This window comes from Oxyura jamaicensis, chromosome 9 (genome assembly GCF_011077185.1).
Source record: "Oxyura jamaicensis isolate SHBP4307 breed ruddy duck chromosome 9, BPBGC_Ojam_1.0, whole genome shotgun sequence".
In the NCBI taxonomy this organism is placed as follows: domain Eukaryota; kingdom Metazoa; phylum Chordata; class Aves; order Anseriformes; family Anatidae; genus Oxyura; species Oxyura jamaicensis.
In genome coordinates this window covers 13,407,603-13,423,887 of record NC_048901.1, presented here as the reverse complement: position 1 = coordinate 13,423,887, position 16,285 = coordinate 13,407,603, and the positions used below count along the sequence as shown (strand labels likewise).

Here is a 16,285-nt window from a genome sequence, read left to right as displayed (position 1 = left end):
TGAGAAGCATTTATCATTGTTCATACAGCTCTCTGCAATCTTATTTCCACCATCAGACACGTGTGACCAGAGACCATTGGTCTATCTGAACACATTCCTTCCCCATCAAGCACAGACGGCGCGACGTGCCCCCATGCATACAAATCCCGGTTTGACAGAAGATTTCAGGTTCCAGACAAGCTGGGCAAGGAGCGTTGCCAGCTCCACGTGCTCGGTTGGTCACAACGCACTGTTTATGTCCCTAAGAGTTATGGAAAGGACAAATATCTGCCCCCAGACCACTGCAATTGTACAGGTGTATCGAAGGCAAGGCAGATTTTGCAGCAGGAGGAGGTGCGATGCAGCTGGGGCACACAGTACACTGGGCCTCCTTTCAGCTGAAAAAAAAAATATCTATTAAATATTTGTGTAAAACAGGCATTCTCTCTGATTGGCATTGATACGCCACGCTGTAGAAGTATCAGAGTATTTCCAGCAGTTGTTTGTTATGGCAGTCTGAGGGGAGAACAAACCATCGCCTGGTTATTGCCCGGGCAGCAATGAGCCTACGTTGGGAACATTTGAAAATATAAAAGCAAACTACAAGCAAATGGTTTGAGCTTTGACGATGCTTGCACATGATAATGATAATGTTAAACTTGTGAGACACTGTTCTACCACACACTCAAGGAAAATGAGGAGGAATATTTGCTTCCAGCTAATTGCTGAGCCTGTACGCTGCCTCACACAACAAAGAGCATTCTAAGTAAGTTACCATTTGATCTTGAAGGTTGTGCAACAAAACTTCTCAATTGCCTTTTCTCATCATCAAAAGAATTTAGGATTACAGGGGAGATTTCATTTTTTTTTCAGCTCCGAATACACGGAGATGCCGGGGTGTGCCCTGACAAGCCAGCTATCCTCGTGCTTTGCCATCTGCGGGGCTCTCCTCACGTCTCCCGGCCCCGAGATGTTCCCTTGTGCGTGGGGCCGGGCTGTGGCCTGGGGCGGGCGATGGGACGGGGCAGAGGAGGTGCCCGTGGTCCTGTGCGGGCAGCCGGTGCCCTGCTGTCACCAGTACTGTGCTACAAACCTTGGGATTCACCCCGTTATCGCTGGCAGCCTGTTATGGTTTCGGTGTAAGTGCTAGGCCACGTGCCACTGGTGCCGGCCTGCCGCCCAGGCTGAGCCTCTCAGCCCCGCCTCAGCTTCGCAGCAGGGCTCCGCAGCTCCTCCACAGCCACCACACGGCTTTTACGAGGCCTGGCTCAAAATAAAACAGTCTGATCTTCTGTACGTGACAGACTGCGGCATCTGGTCTCTGGGGGAGAAATTAGAAGGAAGCAAACGAGTCGGGCTCCCAGCTAACCCTGCACCGCAGCAGCTAACTGCACCGCGAGCGCTGCGCCCGGCTCTCGTGCTGCCGCAGGCAGCGTGGGCTGATTGCCCCGTGCTGCAACACCTGGGACTTCGAGTAATTAGCATGCCTTTCGCTGTTTTGAACTTCAGTGGGCAGCTGGACCGTCTGGATGAGGAGCACTGCCCCTGCCCGGTGCCTGCCCTGTGCCCACAGCTGCCAAGCGGGCAGTGTTGGACAAACGGCTCCCCGGGCAGGGGCCGGACAGACAGACCCCGGCTGGCTGTCAGCCCGGCGCTGTGCTGGGCCGGATTCACCTCTGGTCAGGCTCACGCCTGCTCTTGCATCACCACGGGGCTGTATTTTACAAGCAGCTATAAAGGACGCAGAGGGTATCAATTATGGTTTCCAAACAACTGATCCGCAAAAAGCAAAGCTATTTCGAGCAGGATAAATGCAGCCGAGGCCATTACATGTAATTCACGTCTGCCCGCAGCATTCCTGCCCTGCTGACTTGAGAGCTCAGCGGCAGCTCGAGCTCCCCGTCCTGCCCCAGATACGGCTTTGGGGACAGGGGGCTTCGCTTCCCAGAGCTGCTGCTTCCCCAGCATGACAACACTGTCCCTTTTCTGGGGGGCACGGGCTGCAGAGACCCTCGGGCAGGAGGGGCTGCGGACCTGCACCCTCGTGCCTGGGACCACGGAGCAGTTGTCGGGATCTGTGCGTGATGCTGCACCCAGCCTGGCTGGTGCTCCTGCCCAGATTTAGCTGTCACATTTATTCATTAACAATCCGGTGCTCAGTTTTTATGACAAGCGTATGACTGCCTTGGCACTCCCTCCTCAGCCCAGTGTTATTTAAATGTTTCCCCCATTATTATTTGATAATGCATCCTAATACATATAGCTCTTGAGGGGAGAAGACGATCGAACGCTCTGCACATTTTATATCACCCTTGTTCGTTGCTGGAAAAACTTCACCATAGTGATGACTGGCGGAAGAAATTTAGCAGCATCTGCTGAAAATTTTTTGAGGTTTACAAGTAAATGACTCATGATAGCATATTTTATTGCATTTGGTTTAACAGTGCTGACTTCTTGCATTTCCTACTTCTGCAGTGTCTGCTGCTTTGAACATGAAGCATGGGTGGGTCAGCGCGGGCACGGAGTGCCGGCCCCAGTGGCTGTTTCGCCATCTGGTATTTTCTCCTCCATCAGTATCTGATGCAGATATCTTTCAGTATCTGCAAAATGTACTTACAGCAAGCGGTCTGTAGGAAATAAAGGGAGAAACTTCATGCAGTGCCCCTGTGAGTGTGCAGCCTGTGGCTCGTGCCACTTTAGGACTGTCACCAGCAGGTGACAGACCACGGTGGATTCTGGCAGCTCTAAACTCTGCTTTGTTTCAGCCTTTCTTTTTTTTTTTTTTTTTTTGCTCCCCAACAGGCAAATTGCCTAAATTAACTTTGAAATTTTAGGCACAATGTAGCTAATTCCCGTGAAATATCTCCACAACATAATTTGCTCAAAGTGCCCCCGCCATTAGCAGCCGGTTGGCAAATAAAGAAGTTCCAGCATTTCACTGAGCGAACCCCGACAGCACTGAAAGAATTACAGGACCAGGCAGCAATTTCTCAGCAATTAGTAACTAAGCCACAGAGGCTCGGGATGGTAAGAGACGGAGCTACCAAAACCTGGCTGCAGTGCTCCCAAGCCTGGTGCCCCTCTGTGGCTCTGCAAAGTGTTTGAGGAAAAGCTCACAAAACAGTGAAGCCTACTAAAAATCTGTGCTGAAAGGGAAAACTGCCCATGTCCCAGCCTCCCTGCTCCAAACATCCTCCTTTTTCCCTCTCTGCTTTCCCTTAGGGCAGCTTTAATGCTACCCGCTGCCTTCCCGAGGACAGCGAGGTGGTCAGGGAGCCCCCCTGGCTCTGCTGCAGCGGGCATTTCTTAGGAGGGAAAAATAATAGGTTGGCTTTTTTGTTTTGCAAAGTCAGAAACTGCATCCCAGCGCTTAAGCCTGTTGTTATGTTTTGTGTTATTCTTGGCACGCTGACCGAAGTGCGCTCGGTATGAATAGCAGAGAGCTGCAAAGTAAATAGCGTGTCCTCTGGGAGCAGCGAGCAGGGGAGGGCGGCTGCGTTGCCTAATGGATCACCCCCAGCGCCTGTTTGGGTTAGGCTTACAGTAATTGCTCCCTAGGTGAGTTTATACCAACAATTGATCATTTCAAATGGGAAAGAAGTACAAATGAGTAAGAGAATAAACACTGACAGCATTATGCAACGCAGAAGAGGTGAGCAAAAATCCCATGCAGCTCGAACACAGACCTGAAAGCAAAGCCAAGCAGAGAACAGGCGATGCTGTTCGCTTTACATGCAGCTTCTCGTGACTGCTGAACGACGCCAAGTCCGGCAAGATGAGAAACGGAGCTGCAGAGCCGCTTTCCAGCTTGATCTTCTACAAAGGGCTGGACTGCCAGGTCTGAAGCTCCCCCTTTGCAGGAACAGAACCCCGTTTTTTTATTTTTCCCTCGGATGAGGCACCAGCATCCTCCCAGGGGTGACACAAGGTGACACAGGGTGACACAGCATGACACGGGGTAATGCCAGGGATGACCCCCGGGTCCGTGTCCAGCTGTGGGGCAGCTCGCTGCTCATCTTGGCCATTCCTCAGCTTGTTCAGCAGAGCCACCAGCGGAGCTGCGCAGGGCTATGTACAGCAGCGAGCGGCTCTGCGTCACGTCCCAAGGGACCGCATGGGGCCGAGGGGTGAAGGAGAGGGCCCCGGGCACGTGCAGCCAAGGCAAGGCGCCGGGACCTGCCGTGTCCCCAGTCACGTCAGCCTCACAGCGCCGGGGCTTCAGCTCTCCTTTCCTTCCTCGGGTGGAAACAGCTCCCACGGGAGCCCTGTGTGCCACCAGTGCCACCGCCATGCCCCGGCTGAGTCCTCGCAACGGTGGCAGTGCCCAAAGGGGTGTTCCTGGGCAGCTGCTCAAGGTAATTGTGGGATCAATGGGAGGTGCCAGCACGGTGACAGAGCAGTGATGCCTACCACGGGACTGTGACACCATGCCAGGAAGCCATGCCCTCTCCCTGTTTCGCCTAATGAGCCCCAGAAAGCACCGTGTCACTGCAGGGGACAGGTGAGGCACGCATGTCACCTGGGTTGGTGGCCTCTGGGGCTGCCCCAGCCACATGCAAGGCTTGGAAATGCCAAGGGCTGGGGAAACACCTGCCGTGGGTGGCTCCTTGTCACCTCCGTCCCTGCACCTTGGCCATGTACCAGGCTCAGAGCAGTGCCTGGGCACCTCTCCCAGAGCATCACGCAGAGGAAGGGCCATGGAGACTTCCCAAAACCTGGCCGTGGTGTCGGTGTGGGATGGTGGCAGGGAGCCAGACTGGGGCTTGCTCTTGTGCAAGTGAACCTGCATCAGCCCGGTGCCGTTGTACCGGTCAGAGGAAGGAGAGCCTCCTCCGCATTGCCAGGTGGTGTTGGTTCATTCACAAGCAGAGATGAGGGAAGCCAGGGAACTCCTGCCACATGCTGTGCCTGCCATTACTAGGTGAAGCCATAATTAAGTCCCCAGATCTTTCTCTCTCACGTGCATGTCACACAGATGCACACACACACAGGCACACACAGGCACACACCAGCTCATTTTTTTTTTTTTTTTTTTTTTAATAATAATAAAAAAACAAAACACAAGCAGTTCTGGAAGTGAGTTAATGTGCCTGTGCCATCCCCTCCTACAGAAACCTCCCACTGACCTGCAGTCAAAAGATGTATTTGGGGAGCGGAGCGCTCCAGCTGGAGCCTAGCCATTTGCAGCACAGGCAGGCCCCAGCTCCTCCCGGACAAGCCCCGGATATGGGGAGTGATGAGCTTTTTTAATATCCAGGTGCTACCTGAGAATATCTCGGTTGGGTTAGGCACCCGCTGGGGCTCCAAGCTGCCACAGAGAGCTCAGGCACGGTGGCAGCCACTGTCCTGCCCCCTAGCATGGGGGCTGCGATCTGCGGCAGCCAGCGATGCCCCAACACACCTTCCCCAGCCACCTGAAGTTGTAAACCAGTACAGCTTCTTCCAGCTAGCTGGGAGGGGAGAAGTGTCCTTCCTCTGCTTCCTCTTCCTCCTACTGGGAAAGTACTCCTCTGCCCAGGGGCTTACCAAGTCGTTCTGAAAACCCCCAAGGAGTCCAACCTCTCTACACCGTAGCTCTTTCATGGTGAAGCCATTCCGGCGATGCAACAGCCTTGGCTGGTTCCAGAGCTCATCTCAACGCTGCCTTCCCGGATGGACTGGGAGATGGAGCAGCCAGGGACTGACAGGTTTCAGCCTGGAAAGGGTTTGCTCACACACGTGGCTCCTGCTGGTGCAACAGCATCGCCTGGCCACCATCACCTGTCTCTGCTGGTAGCCACCCCTGCGGTGCACACACGCTGGGATAAGCACAGCGAATGGAACAGAGCGGGATTTATTGCATCCCTCACTGGGGACGTCTCATTAGGAGCAGTGATAAGCCACAGAGGGCACCGTTTTCATCTGCCCATCAGGTATGTATCAGCTACCTATCAATCACCGTAAAAGAACACAAAACCGCCTGTGGCACAGGACTTCAGTCATGCTGCAGAAAAACAGCCAAGTGGGTTTTGCGTTTGCAGCTTTATTATAGTACAAAAGGTTAAAGGCAAAGCTAGAAAAATGAACCAATTTGTACACGCTCGCTGAATGCTTTCAAGACAAGGTATAGCAGTAAAGCTTTTATTGCTAAGGAGAACCAGAGGAAGGCTTTAAAGCTCATCTAGCATTCAATTTTTGTTCACAAGTAACCCAAATTTAAAGCAGATTTTCAGACCTTAAAACCCTCTCTCCTTTGTGGAATGCTCAAAAGGAAGATGACCTGAGGACAGCGTCTGCTCTTGAGATGGACCAGACTGATGCTCCGCATGAGGTGCAAAATGGGCCACCAAGGAATGCCGAAACAAAACCCAACTGCCTGGCTCTGAAATCTCGCTGTTAAGACAGCACAATGCCGCACAGCACCCATGGAGCCAGCCCCTCAGCTGTCCCTATGCCTGGTGGCTGTGGCACAGACAGCACCATGGACGTGCCCCGAGACCTAAGGTGAACCATGGGAGAGCCAGGAGCTGAGCCCAGGCATCTCCACTGTGAACGTCCTGCTCTAACTGCTGGGCTGTGCTCTCCTGGAGGGGTGAGACTACAGGTGGTGGGAAACTGAACCCTCCTGGAATCCCCAGGGATCAGGGATCTCCCTGGGATGCAACAGATCAGGGCTGGCCACCCTTCTGGAGGGCCTGGTGCAGTCACTGCAGCTCTGCACAGCTTTCCAGCACTGCTGCAGTCAGAGCTGCTCCCGGAGGAATCGGTGCCCTAGTCTTCGGGGATCGGGGTGTTGCAGTTCCCGTGGTAAATTTTGACTTCACCATCACACCGAAAGTACTGGTCAAAGACGTCGCTGTACCCGTGGTCCTTCCACCACGTGCAAAGCTGCCGGTTCCAGGTGCAGTCGAGCACGTGGAAGAGCTCTGGGTGCTCCATCCCCACCATGGTGAAGAAATCCTGGTCCCCAAGGTGGCCCTTGAAGCGGTACTTCTCTGTGAGCTTCTGCACCGTGGTGGGCTCCAGCAGCTGGTTGTAGAGCTTGGAGCGCCTCATGGCCTCCAGGTTGAGGAGCAGGACGCCGCTGTTGAAGCCGGGCAGCCCATCGGGAGGGGGCTCCCCCACCTTGGTGTGGGGGTTCTCGCGACGGTACTGCCAGAACGTGTGCCTGGGGAGAGAGCAGAGGCGAGAACAGAGCGTCAGTGAGCACAAAGAGCAGCCACCAGCAGTCAGGGCAGGCCTGGAAATGAGAAGTGGATGCACCCTGTGAACGGCTCAGAGCACCTCTGAGAATGCAAAAGACTGAAACCTCGTGCTGAGACCTGAATTGTCCTCCAGGTACGCCTGCCAGGTACAAGAACAGCTTCAAGAGGACAACTTTTTTCATTCCTAGGGCCATCGCTCCCTGGCCAGTTGCCTCGCTTGTCACAGAGCAGACTTCCCACCCACCCCAGGGATCTCAGCGCTGTCTTCTGGTGGCTGGAGGCATGTGGCCTCCAGAGCAGCCCTGTGCCTCACAGGCTGCTCTCTGCCTCCCCGCACCGGATATCACTCAGACCTCAGGCCACTCTTCTTGCCCTCTCCTAAAGCCTCCTTTGTGTTTCTCAGCATCCTTGGGCAGATGAGCTGGACACAGGACCCTGTGACTGCTCACATGGCTGTGCAGGGAGAGGAAACCACATCCCTCATCCTAAGGTCAGCCGACCACGTGTACCCCGCGGCCGATCAGCACCACGTCCTCGCAGCGCTCCCCTGAGCAGGGACACACCACGGGCTGCCCTTAACCACCATACCTGCGATTCACCTCGGGACCGCCGACATGGCCTGTCCTCCTCAGAGCCCCCTGCTTGGGCTCAGCTCCGCAGACCCCCGCCAGCCAGGGCCTCCACCTCGTGACACGGCGGTTCAGGGTCCGTGACTGCCATTCAGCCCCGCGTCCTGCCCGGGGACCTCCGCGTGCTTCACAGATGCCGCAGCACCCAGTCCCTCGGGGGTGGAAGCAGCAGATGGGAAGGTCAGGAACAGAGGCAAACCAGACACTAAGCCAAGGGGTTTTGGGGTCTCTTGGCTAGGCACACTATGCATCTGCTGAATTATCTGGCCCTCTGTACTGAAGTTCAGCCTTCCCATGACAGCCGTCCCTGTCCTCGTCACCTGTTCCCAGAAGGAGCTCACAACCAAGCCGAGCCCTGCTGCACGAGCTGAGGGAAATGACAGAGAAAGGGAAAGGCCGAGCTGTGCCCTGGTGCTCGCTGCTTCTCTCCATGACCACAGCTTTGGCCCTGCTCCTCCACCAGAGCCCCGTGCGCGGCGCAGGAACCGCTCCCCGCCCTTCACACGGCGAGCAGCCATTAAAACCGACCCTCCGGCAGGAACCGCGGGCCGGGAGCTCCCTGCAGAACAAGCTCAAGCCCTTCTCCTTCCTGCCAAAAATGATCTCCAAGGCCCAAGCGAGCACAGTTCCCATGGAGACCTTCCGAGCAGCACCCCATTCGGGCAGCCCGTCCTTCCCAGCAGCACGCTTTGAAGGCAGCAGAGAGGCAGCGCCCCGGCCGGCCCAGCCCGGCTCCCGCGCTTCCTGCGGGGACATTGTTGGGGCAGACACAATGACAATGCCGAGCCCTGCCAGCGCCGACAGCGATAGCGTGGCCCCGCTCACACAAAGGCTCTGCAATGGTAAACACCGAGCGGGCCTGAGCTGGCTCAGCCCGGCCGTGGTGGGTACGACGCCGCCAAACCCAGCCGGAGCAGGGCGAGATGGCTTTGACCGCGCCAGAAACACCTCAGGGACTGCTGCACAAGCCCCTTGAGCGCCGTGTTTTGGGAGGCTGGGAGCTGGGCGAGGAGTGTTAGAGAGCTCAGAGCCCGCAGGGTGCCCCCCAGGTGGGACGCCCAGACACCGCTCACCTGCTCGGCCACCCCGACGGACGTCCCAGCGGGGCTGCCCGGCAGCCCCACGGCAGCCCAGCTGGGGAGCCCTGCTTACACAGCGCCCCGCAGTTAATGGCATCACGGTAGCAGAGCACGCGGCATCGTTACTGTGAGGTGATTACAGGGAAGCGCCACATCAAAACTTGGCCTCGTTTTGAGGCTGTGCAAAAAGGCTTGAAGTAAATCCCTCCAAGTAGCAGAAATATTTCTCCTTCCTTCCTTTCTTTTTTTTTTTTTAAGAGACACCCGACAGCAACATCTCATTAGTTAAATAAGCACTGCCTTCAGCATCTGCAGCCCTGGGAAGGCTCAGATGCAGCAGCTCTGGCAGGCGTGATCCTCCCTAGCTCATTTCCAGCTGCCAAGGAGAACAGTGTTGCAAGTTTAGGAACACACAAAATTAACTCAAGAGAGTGATTCAATTGGGAAAAAATTAGACTACCTAAGCAAGCAGCACAAAAACGTCTCTGGCTCCTTCCACAGCCCCGGGGCAGCGAGCACACCCCACCGTGCACAGAGCTGTTCCCACTTGTAGGAACTGAACTCATCCCGTGCCATTACCCAAGCAGCTTCTGCTGGGGCTGAATCCACCCCCACGAATCGCTTCCATTTGGATGGAGTCTGCTGCCCCCGAGCTGCATCCCCTGCTGGAAGGCCGGGCAGCCGGGAGCCGGCAGAGCTGGCAGGGCAGGGGCAGCCGGGGGGAGCCCGCGCCCCCCCAGCCCCGCTGTCTGACAGCAGGGGGGGGGCAGCACTGCTCTTTCCTTCCAGCCCTAACACTTCAGGCAGAGCTACAGCACGGTTTTGCACCTTGCTGTGAAGTTGTCAGAGAGAAACGCTACTGCTGTTAGAAAGAATAAATTAAGCCAGCCCGATTCCTCTTCAAATTTGCCAGGCGCTGACCGAAGGCTCCCCGCACCTACACAGAAAAGAGGAATTTGTCCAAACACAGCTTGGATTTCGCACCCAAAGGTGATAAACGCTCCCATGCTTGGAAGCCAAACTAACTCAGATGCAAGAAGACGCAAGGAAATCAGCTCCTGGACCAGCTGAAGAGTCATGATGGGTACTCCCCCACTAGGAAAATGTAAATCCAAACGTTTCGTGAAGGCAGCTGCGTTAACATGAAGCAGCTCTTAACACCAGGTAGCTCAAGCAGTGCTAAGTGTCGTGCAGAGCGCCGACAGTTACATCCACCCTCTGGCCTCTTCTTGATCCCCTGCATCTTGGGGAGCCTTGCACAGGCTCACCGCAGGGCTGTGCGACCAGCCAAGGTGAGGGCTGGGACTTCGCAGCCAGCAGATGAATTATCCCAGCAGAAAATATGGATCCACTAATAGCAACAACCAGGAGCACGTTTTATATTTCCTGAGAAATGAAAGCAGGAGAATTGGAACTGTAAAGCACCAGCACTCCCGTGCTGTTCTCCATTTAGATGCTTCAGATTCAAAACTGTGAAATTTCTCACCTCATTAAGGGTCTTTATAGCATTCCCCTTCGGCTGGTTCAGGACAGAAAGGGTTTTTCCAAGCGCCAATTTCCCCCGGAAGGAAGACCCAGCTTTTGAACAGCTGTCTGCACGCCTCCCGGGGAAGGGGGAGCAGAGCACTTGCTGTGGGCTCGCTGCCGCACCGAGGACTGCAGGCAGCAATGCTCTTTGCATCTGGAGGAAGGAGAGTAGAGAAAAGGGCTCTGCCCGTGCAAGGAGTGGTTCCGTCCTGGGGACAGACACCAGGCCACTGCAAAGACGATCTGTGGATGCTCACTGGAAAGGAAGCAAAGCACTCCTGGCGTGGCACTAGAGGGAAGCTCAGTGTGCAGAGCCGAGATCCAGCCTCGCACTCATCAGCCTCACGAGCTGCTGGGATGCAGGCTGGTTGGTACACACAGGTCTGGGAGCAGCTGGGCTGTCCCAGGGGTGAGCAGAGGCTTGATCAAGCCCATGTCTACATATTCTGCTCTCTCTCTGTACTCCCAGCAAGGCCATGAAAGCGCTCCTCTTGCCCAAAAAGTGATCAAAGCAACTGGCAGAAGGAAGAGGGGGGAGCAGAGCCCCAGAGGGAGGTGTCTTTATAGCTCCAGAGCAACACAACTCACTACTCGCTTCACAATCCTTCCAAAACCACACGCTGCCCGACCTCCTGCCAGGCTGCCTGCAAAGGGACAAAACGGCAGCCCCTCCAAGGGGCTTGCTCTAACAGGAAAAGCGTCGGGGCCCCTGCCCTCGGCACCACCCAGCCGCGGCAGCACGCTGCAGCTCCCGGCCCTGTGCAGCACAGCAGGTCCCTGGCGAGTGACTCAGGCTCTGAGCAACGCCGTTCCCCGGCGGGCTGCTGCGTGATGGCCGAGGCAGGTAACAGCGCGCTGCTGGCTGCGGGGAGAGACGAGAAAGGAGCACAATTGTTCCAGCGCTTCCTCCCGGCCCCAGCCGGGGCTGACGTGGAAAAGGCATCGCCTGCCTCCAGCACGGCGCGTGCAGGCGGCGGGTCGGGGCCGGGGATGGGGCTGGGGAGGATGGGTTGTCCCCCGGGATGCGGGGCCGGGGTAGAGCTGCAGGATGTGATGAGCACAGAGTGGCGCCGACGGCTCAGGAACCTGCCCCAGCACCGCACCGCAACCTTCCCAGAGCTGGGCCGAGGCCAACTGAGGGAAAGGTGTTTGGGCAGGGCTCAGCTTTCATCCTTCCAATGGTGGCCTTCCGTCCTCTCCTTCGCCAGGGACTGATATTGATAAGAACATGGCTGAAAGGTGCCTCCTGCCTTCTTCAGAGAAGACAGGGCCAGGAGGAACACAGCAACCAGCCAAGAAGCCATCCCACACCCCGCTCTGCTTCCTCCCATCAGAAATCACCCAGCTCGAGCTTCGGCAAAACATGGGGACAAAATCCCCAAGGCTTGATAAACAAGCTGCCAGGACCCAGTTAGGGGGCTGCCAAATCTTGAAACAAACTTCCACTAAGGAACCAAAGCCTGGGTCTGCTGTGTCCATCCCCAGCTCCCGCAGCGGGGGAGCTCCCTGGTCAGGGCAGAGGGCTTGGGCAGTGCCCGAGCTGCCAGAAGACCCCCAGCCAGGAGGGGGGTGCCTCCTGTGGTCCCCAGCGGGTGCTGCTGGCAGCTACACCCTGTCCCCTGCTGGTTTTTCTCCCTAACCGGGCTGCCCAGCGCCCAGTTTTTGGCCGCACCCTGCGGGATGTTCTCTGCGGGAAACGAAGCTGCAGGTGCTTGTCGATGGGGAAAGCACGCGTGGGCTCATCTGGCAGTTCTGGAAAAATTGCATTAGCAGGTGCTCCGCAACAATGGGACGAGCTGTGTAAAGCACACAGTTCCCCCAAAACACAGGAAAGGCAGAGCTCGGTGAATCACGCGGCCCACGTGGCAGGGTGGTACCTGCAAAGGCCAGGGCTGGGCACCGCCCCGGCAGCATGGAGGGGAGGGAAGAGGCAAGAGGGAAGGGAAGGGGCTCGCAGGGCTGTCCCCACGGAGGCTCAGGCAGGGCGCTGGGTCCCCTGGGCTGCTCTGGGGGAAAACCCGACTTCAGCCAAGGCAGGGCTGAAGCCACCAGCAAGCACAAAGCTGCCAGCAGCGCCACCACCGAGGCTCCACATGCCCTCCTTTCTGCAGCACCGCTGGCCTTGGCACCGGGGAGGGCTCATGGCCCACACCCCTGGCAGCGAGAGACCTCCAGCAAGGGCAGGAAGGCAGCCCCGAGCCCCCGGCTGCCACGGGGATGAAAAGCAGCAGGAAACTGCTTGCTGGGAGGAGGGGAGGAGAAAGGAAGAGAAGGCATTTCAGGCTTTTGTTAACCACCGGGCTGACCGTGGCCCCTCTAGAAGGGAGGGGAAAATTCCTTCCCAGTGGTGACCCCGGGCCCCTGACACCGTAACAGTTTGGGGCCGTGGCTGCCAGTGCCTGCCTGTGGCCCCGCTGCCCCTGGGCCAGCAGCTGTGCCGCGCCGAGGGGCTCTGCTTTGAGGCGCTGTTTATAAACAGAGCCTGCGTGTGCTAGGAAACATCTGGAGAACAGCACTTCCAAGCATTCAAACGCAGGGCCCAGGCAGCCCAGATAAAAAAACACTTCCACCAGGACTTCCCCTGCTGGCCAAGCACGCGCTCCTCCGGCCTGACCTCCTCCTGCGCAGCCAGCATCCCATCCCTGCCTCCCCGCCAGCGGTCACGAGCCCTGACGGGGCAGCTCCAAAGCTGTGCCATGGCAAAACCACTGGAAACCGCAGCTAAAGGAGCAGGGAACCGCTGCTGGCAGACACGGCAGGGTCAGCACACCCAGCCGGCGACACCCTGGGGCGGGCTGGCGTGCTGGTACCCAGGGGAGATGGCAATGCCTATGAGGCAATGCCCCATGCAAACAGCGGTGCTGTTTGAGCAGAGCCCGCCCTCTGAGCCTAGCTGCTCCTGAGCAGACAGTGCTTAACCTGCCACACCTCTGCACAGAATTGTCTTCTGGTGTCCTCAGCACCCCTCAGTTGGTGCTGCCGCCGTCCCTCGCTGCCAACCCACAGGCGTCTTTCCCACCTGATCCTCAGCAAGAAGAGCGTGGCCAGAACACCTCCCCGCAGCCTTCTCCTCTTTGCTAAACCCAGCCTGCAGCAGGCAGCCTGCAGAGCCAGGCGCCTGGAGAGGAGCACCAGCAAAGCACCAGCACAGCACCAGCAGAGCCCTGGCTGCATTGAGGGACGCTCCCCTTCGGTGCCAGGGTGCTGCCAGACCTTCTCCAGGACTTCGCCTGCTGCCCAAGGAGGCTTTGTAACAAAGTGGCCCTTGTAGCTAATTGCTTATTTCCCACGTGCAAATGCTAAACCCTTTAAGGAGCTGAGGGGACAGGTTCAGTACCAGCCTGGGCCGGAGCGCCTTAGCTCAAGCTGAGCAGCTTGTGTAACCCAGGAAATGCCGGCTTCGCCCTGCCGGGGAGCACGGCTCGCCCAGGGGTGCGCAAGAGCCTCTGTGCTGGGGTACTGCCCGCTCTGGAGGTAAAAACATCACCCTGGGGCAAAGCAGGTGCCTCCAGCCCCTCCATCCAGCCCACACGCTCCACCGCCACCATACCTTGTCTGGAAATCCTGGTGAATTGATGGATTGAGTGCTCAGTGAGGCTTTGGTAATTCCCTAATCAATCTCCCATGTAACGCACAAATGATGTCTGTACAGCGACGGCCTCTACCAGAAGGCAGTCTGCATGCCAAACTTGTAAAAGGCCGGTTTTGGGGCATGAAATCCATTCTGGATCATAACAGTCCAAAAACGGGCTCACTGCAATGGCTAATTAGTAAACTACCTGAGAATGCAGCTCATTATCTGGTGATTAATGAGAGCGCTGTTCTCTACCAAACGTGCAAAGCTCACACTGGCCTGCTCGGGGTGCTGCTGGCCAGGAGCATGCGAGGAAGAGCCTTTCCTGGACGTCCTGCAGGAAGCCCCTGCAGCGGGACACCCCGAGCCCAGCAGGAGGGAGCTGCTCCCACCCCAGGCAGTGACCACAAGCCCTGATCGGGGGCGGCTGCCCCTGCCTCGTCCTCCCTGTGGGGCTCAGGCACGTACTCCTGGGTGCTTGGGTGCTTTGCCCAGACATACACAGGGGTTTTTTGTTCAAAAAAACCCCACTTTGTAATGCCCCTATCTCAGAAGGCACAATAACATGACCAACGGCATTAATGCTACTTACTAATGCATGTTCGTGGCTGTTAGATCCTGTCGGGTTTATTCACTGTTTTTAAATGACATTTCAACTTCGGTTGGTGATGGCAGTGAGTGCAGTGGGGCTTACACATTAGTGATGTGCACAGATTTAAGCAACGAAAACATTTACCTTCTGGGATTTCAGACATCAGAAAGTAACATTAAGTTCCCGAAATCAATTCTGCTGCCAATTCCTTTCAGGTTCTGCTTGTTCTGTAATTTTGGCTTTTTCTTGGTAGCAATTGCCAAAGAATTCCCAGAATCGTTTCACCCTCGCACCAAGCAGCAGCACCTGCTACAAATCAATTCAAAGCCTCAACATGGTTTAAAATCTGAAGTGCAAAGGGTTCGGCTTGGCGCTGGCTCCCAGGGCTGTGTGCATGCTGCCACGAACCATCAGTGCCCCCAGCAGCAGCGGCATCACCACGCCTAGGGGGACAAAAGAAAGGTAAAGATCCCCTGCCTTCTCCAGGAGGGGACCGAGAAGGACAGAGCTCCCTGCTCCCCCAGAGCAAAAGCACTTGGAGAGGAGCAAAGCCTCCAAATCAGGGCACCCTGCCTGTAGGAGGGGCCCACGATGCCAGGAGACTTCTGGTTGTCCCCAGCCCTGCAGGCCCAGCCAGGGTTTCCTCACCCCTCCAGAGGCAGAAGGGGCCAGGGAGGAAGGGGAGTGGGGTCTGGCCCTGGTAGGAGCGAGCACAGGCAGAGGAGCACAAACAGAACCTGTGTGACCGAGCTCACACCACACCTACAGGGCTCCTGCTTGGCCACAGTCAGAAGCAAAGCTGCTCGTCCTCTTCCCTTCCACGACAAAGTGTCCTGTTTGAGCTCTTCCTAGGTTTTGGGCCAGAGCAAAGACAAATGGCCTGGCAGCCATAAAAGGATTCAAGCGTCGATCCTTTGCAGTCCCTTTGATGTAGATAGCCTTTCCTGCATGACAAACCTCCCTAATTTCCAGCACTGGATTTCCAAGATGCCTTAGCTTTTATCAGGGCCAGCAGTGAGGATCTCACCCAGCAGTGCCAAGGGGGGTCTCTCGTGTGTCTGCTGTGACATTGGCAGCTCCAGGCCCCCAGGGACATCCAGCACCAGCAGTCAACCCCAGCGCTCCCTGCCCGCGCTGCCTGGGGGTGGAGAGGAGCCAGCAGTTGCCCTGTGCCAGCAGGCTGCTCCCAGTGCACATGTTTTGGGAGGTCCAGAAGAGCAGGGTTAGGTGGGGACAGTCCCTGCCGTGGGCACACCACACCTGTGGACAGATCTCCGAGCATCTCTGTGCTGTGCTTTGCAACCACCCCAGCCAGCAGCTGGCACTCCCAGGCAAGCAGAGGGCTGCCGGGGAGGCTTCCAGGTCCCCCTCGAGCAGCGGTGCTGCACCCCATCCAGCCTGGGGTGCCATCCCCAGCGTGAGGCTGCTGAGGACAGCTGTGTCACTAATGCCACCAACCTGCTGCAGCTCACACGCCATCGGGGTGATCTCTCACCAGGAACCTCAGGTTTAAGCCTTCTGTAACCTGAACACTTCTGAGAGTGTTCGGAACATTTCTGGGAGTGCCGCGGCGTCTCCCCGCTCCTCTCAGCTGAGGGGCTGCTTGGACGCTGCAAGATTCTCCCTTGGGCACCTGCCAGCGCCCAGCTGCCGTGCCCAGGGACATGCAGAGCTGACAGGTCCAGGCTGTGGCATCCTGCTCCCCCAGACGCCCTGGCTGT

At 56.9% G+C, this 16,285-nt stretch overlaps 2 protein-coding genes across 2 annotated transcripts in view; one reads left to right on the top strand and one right to left on the bottom strand.

Moving 5' to 3' along the window:
• Positions 1-5,981: 5,981 nt before the first annotated feature.
• The window catches only part of XXYLT1 (xyloside xylosyltransferase 1), a 41,224-nt gene continuing 30,920 nt past the window's right edge, over positions 5,982-16,285 (bottom strand). Inside the window, exon 4 of the mRNA XM_035334745.1 lies at positions 5,982-7,126. Coding sequence (XP_035190636.1) covers positions 6,730-7,126 — 397 coding nt within the window. The 3' untranslated portion in view covers positions 5,982-6,729. The remainder of the gene's footprint in view (positions 7,127-16,285) is intronic.
• LOC118171542 lies at positions 11,377-12,749 on the top strand. Its single transcript, XM_035334746.1, has 2 exons — positions 11,377-11,833; positions 11,964-12,749. Exons 1-2 carry the CDS (start codon positions 11,627-11,629, stop codon positions 12,747-12,749), a joined length of 993 nt encoding a protein of 330 aa, XP_035190637.1. The 5' UTR covers positions 11,377-11,626.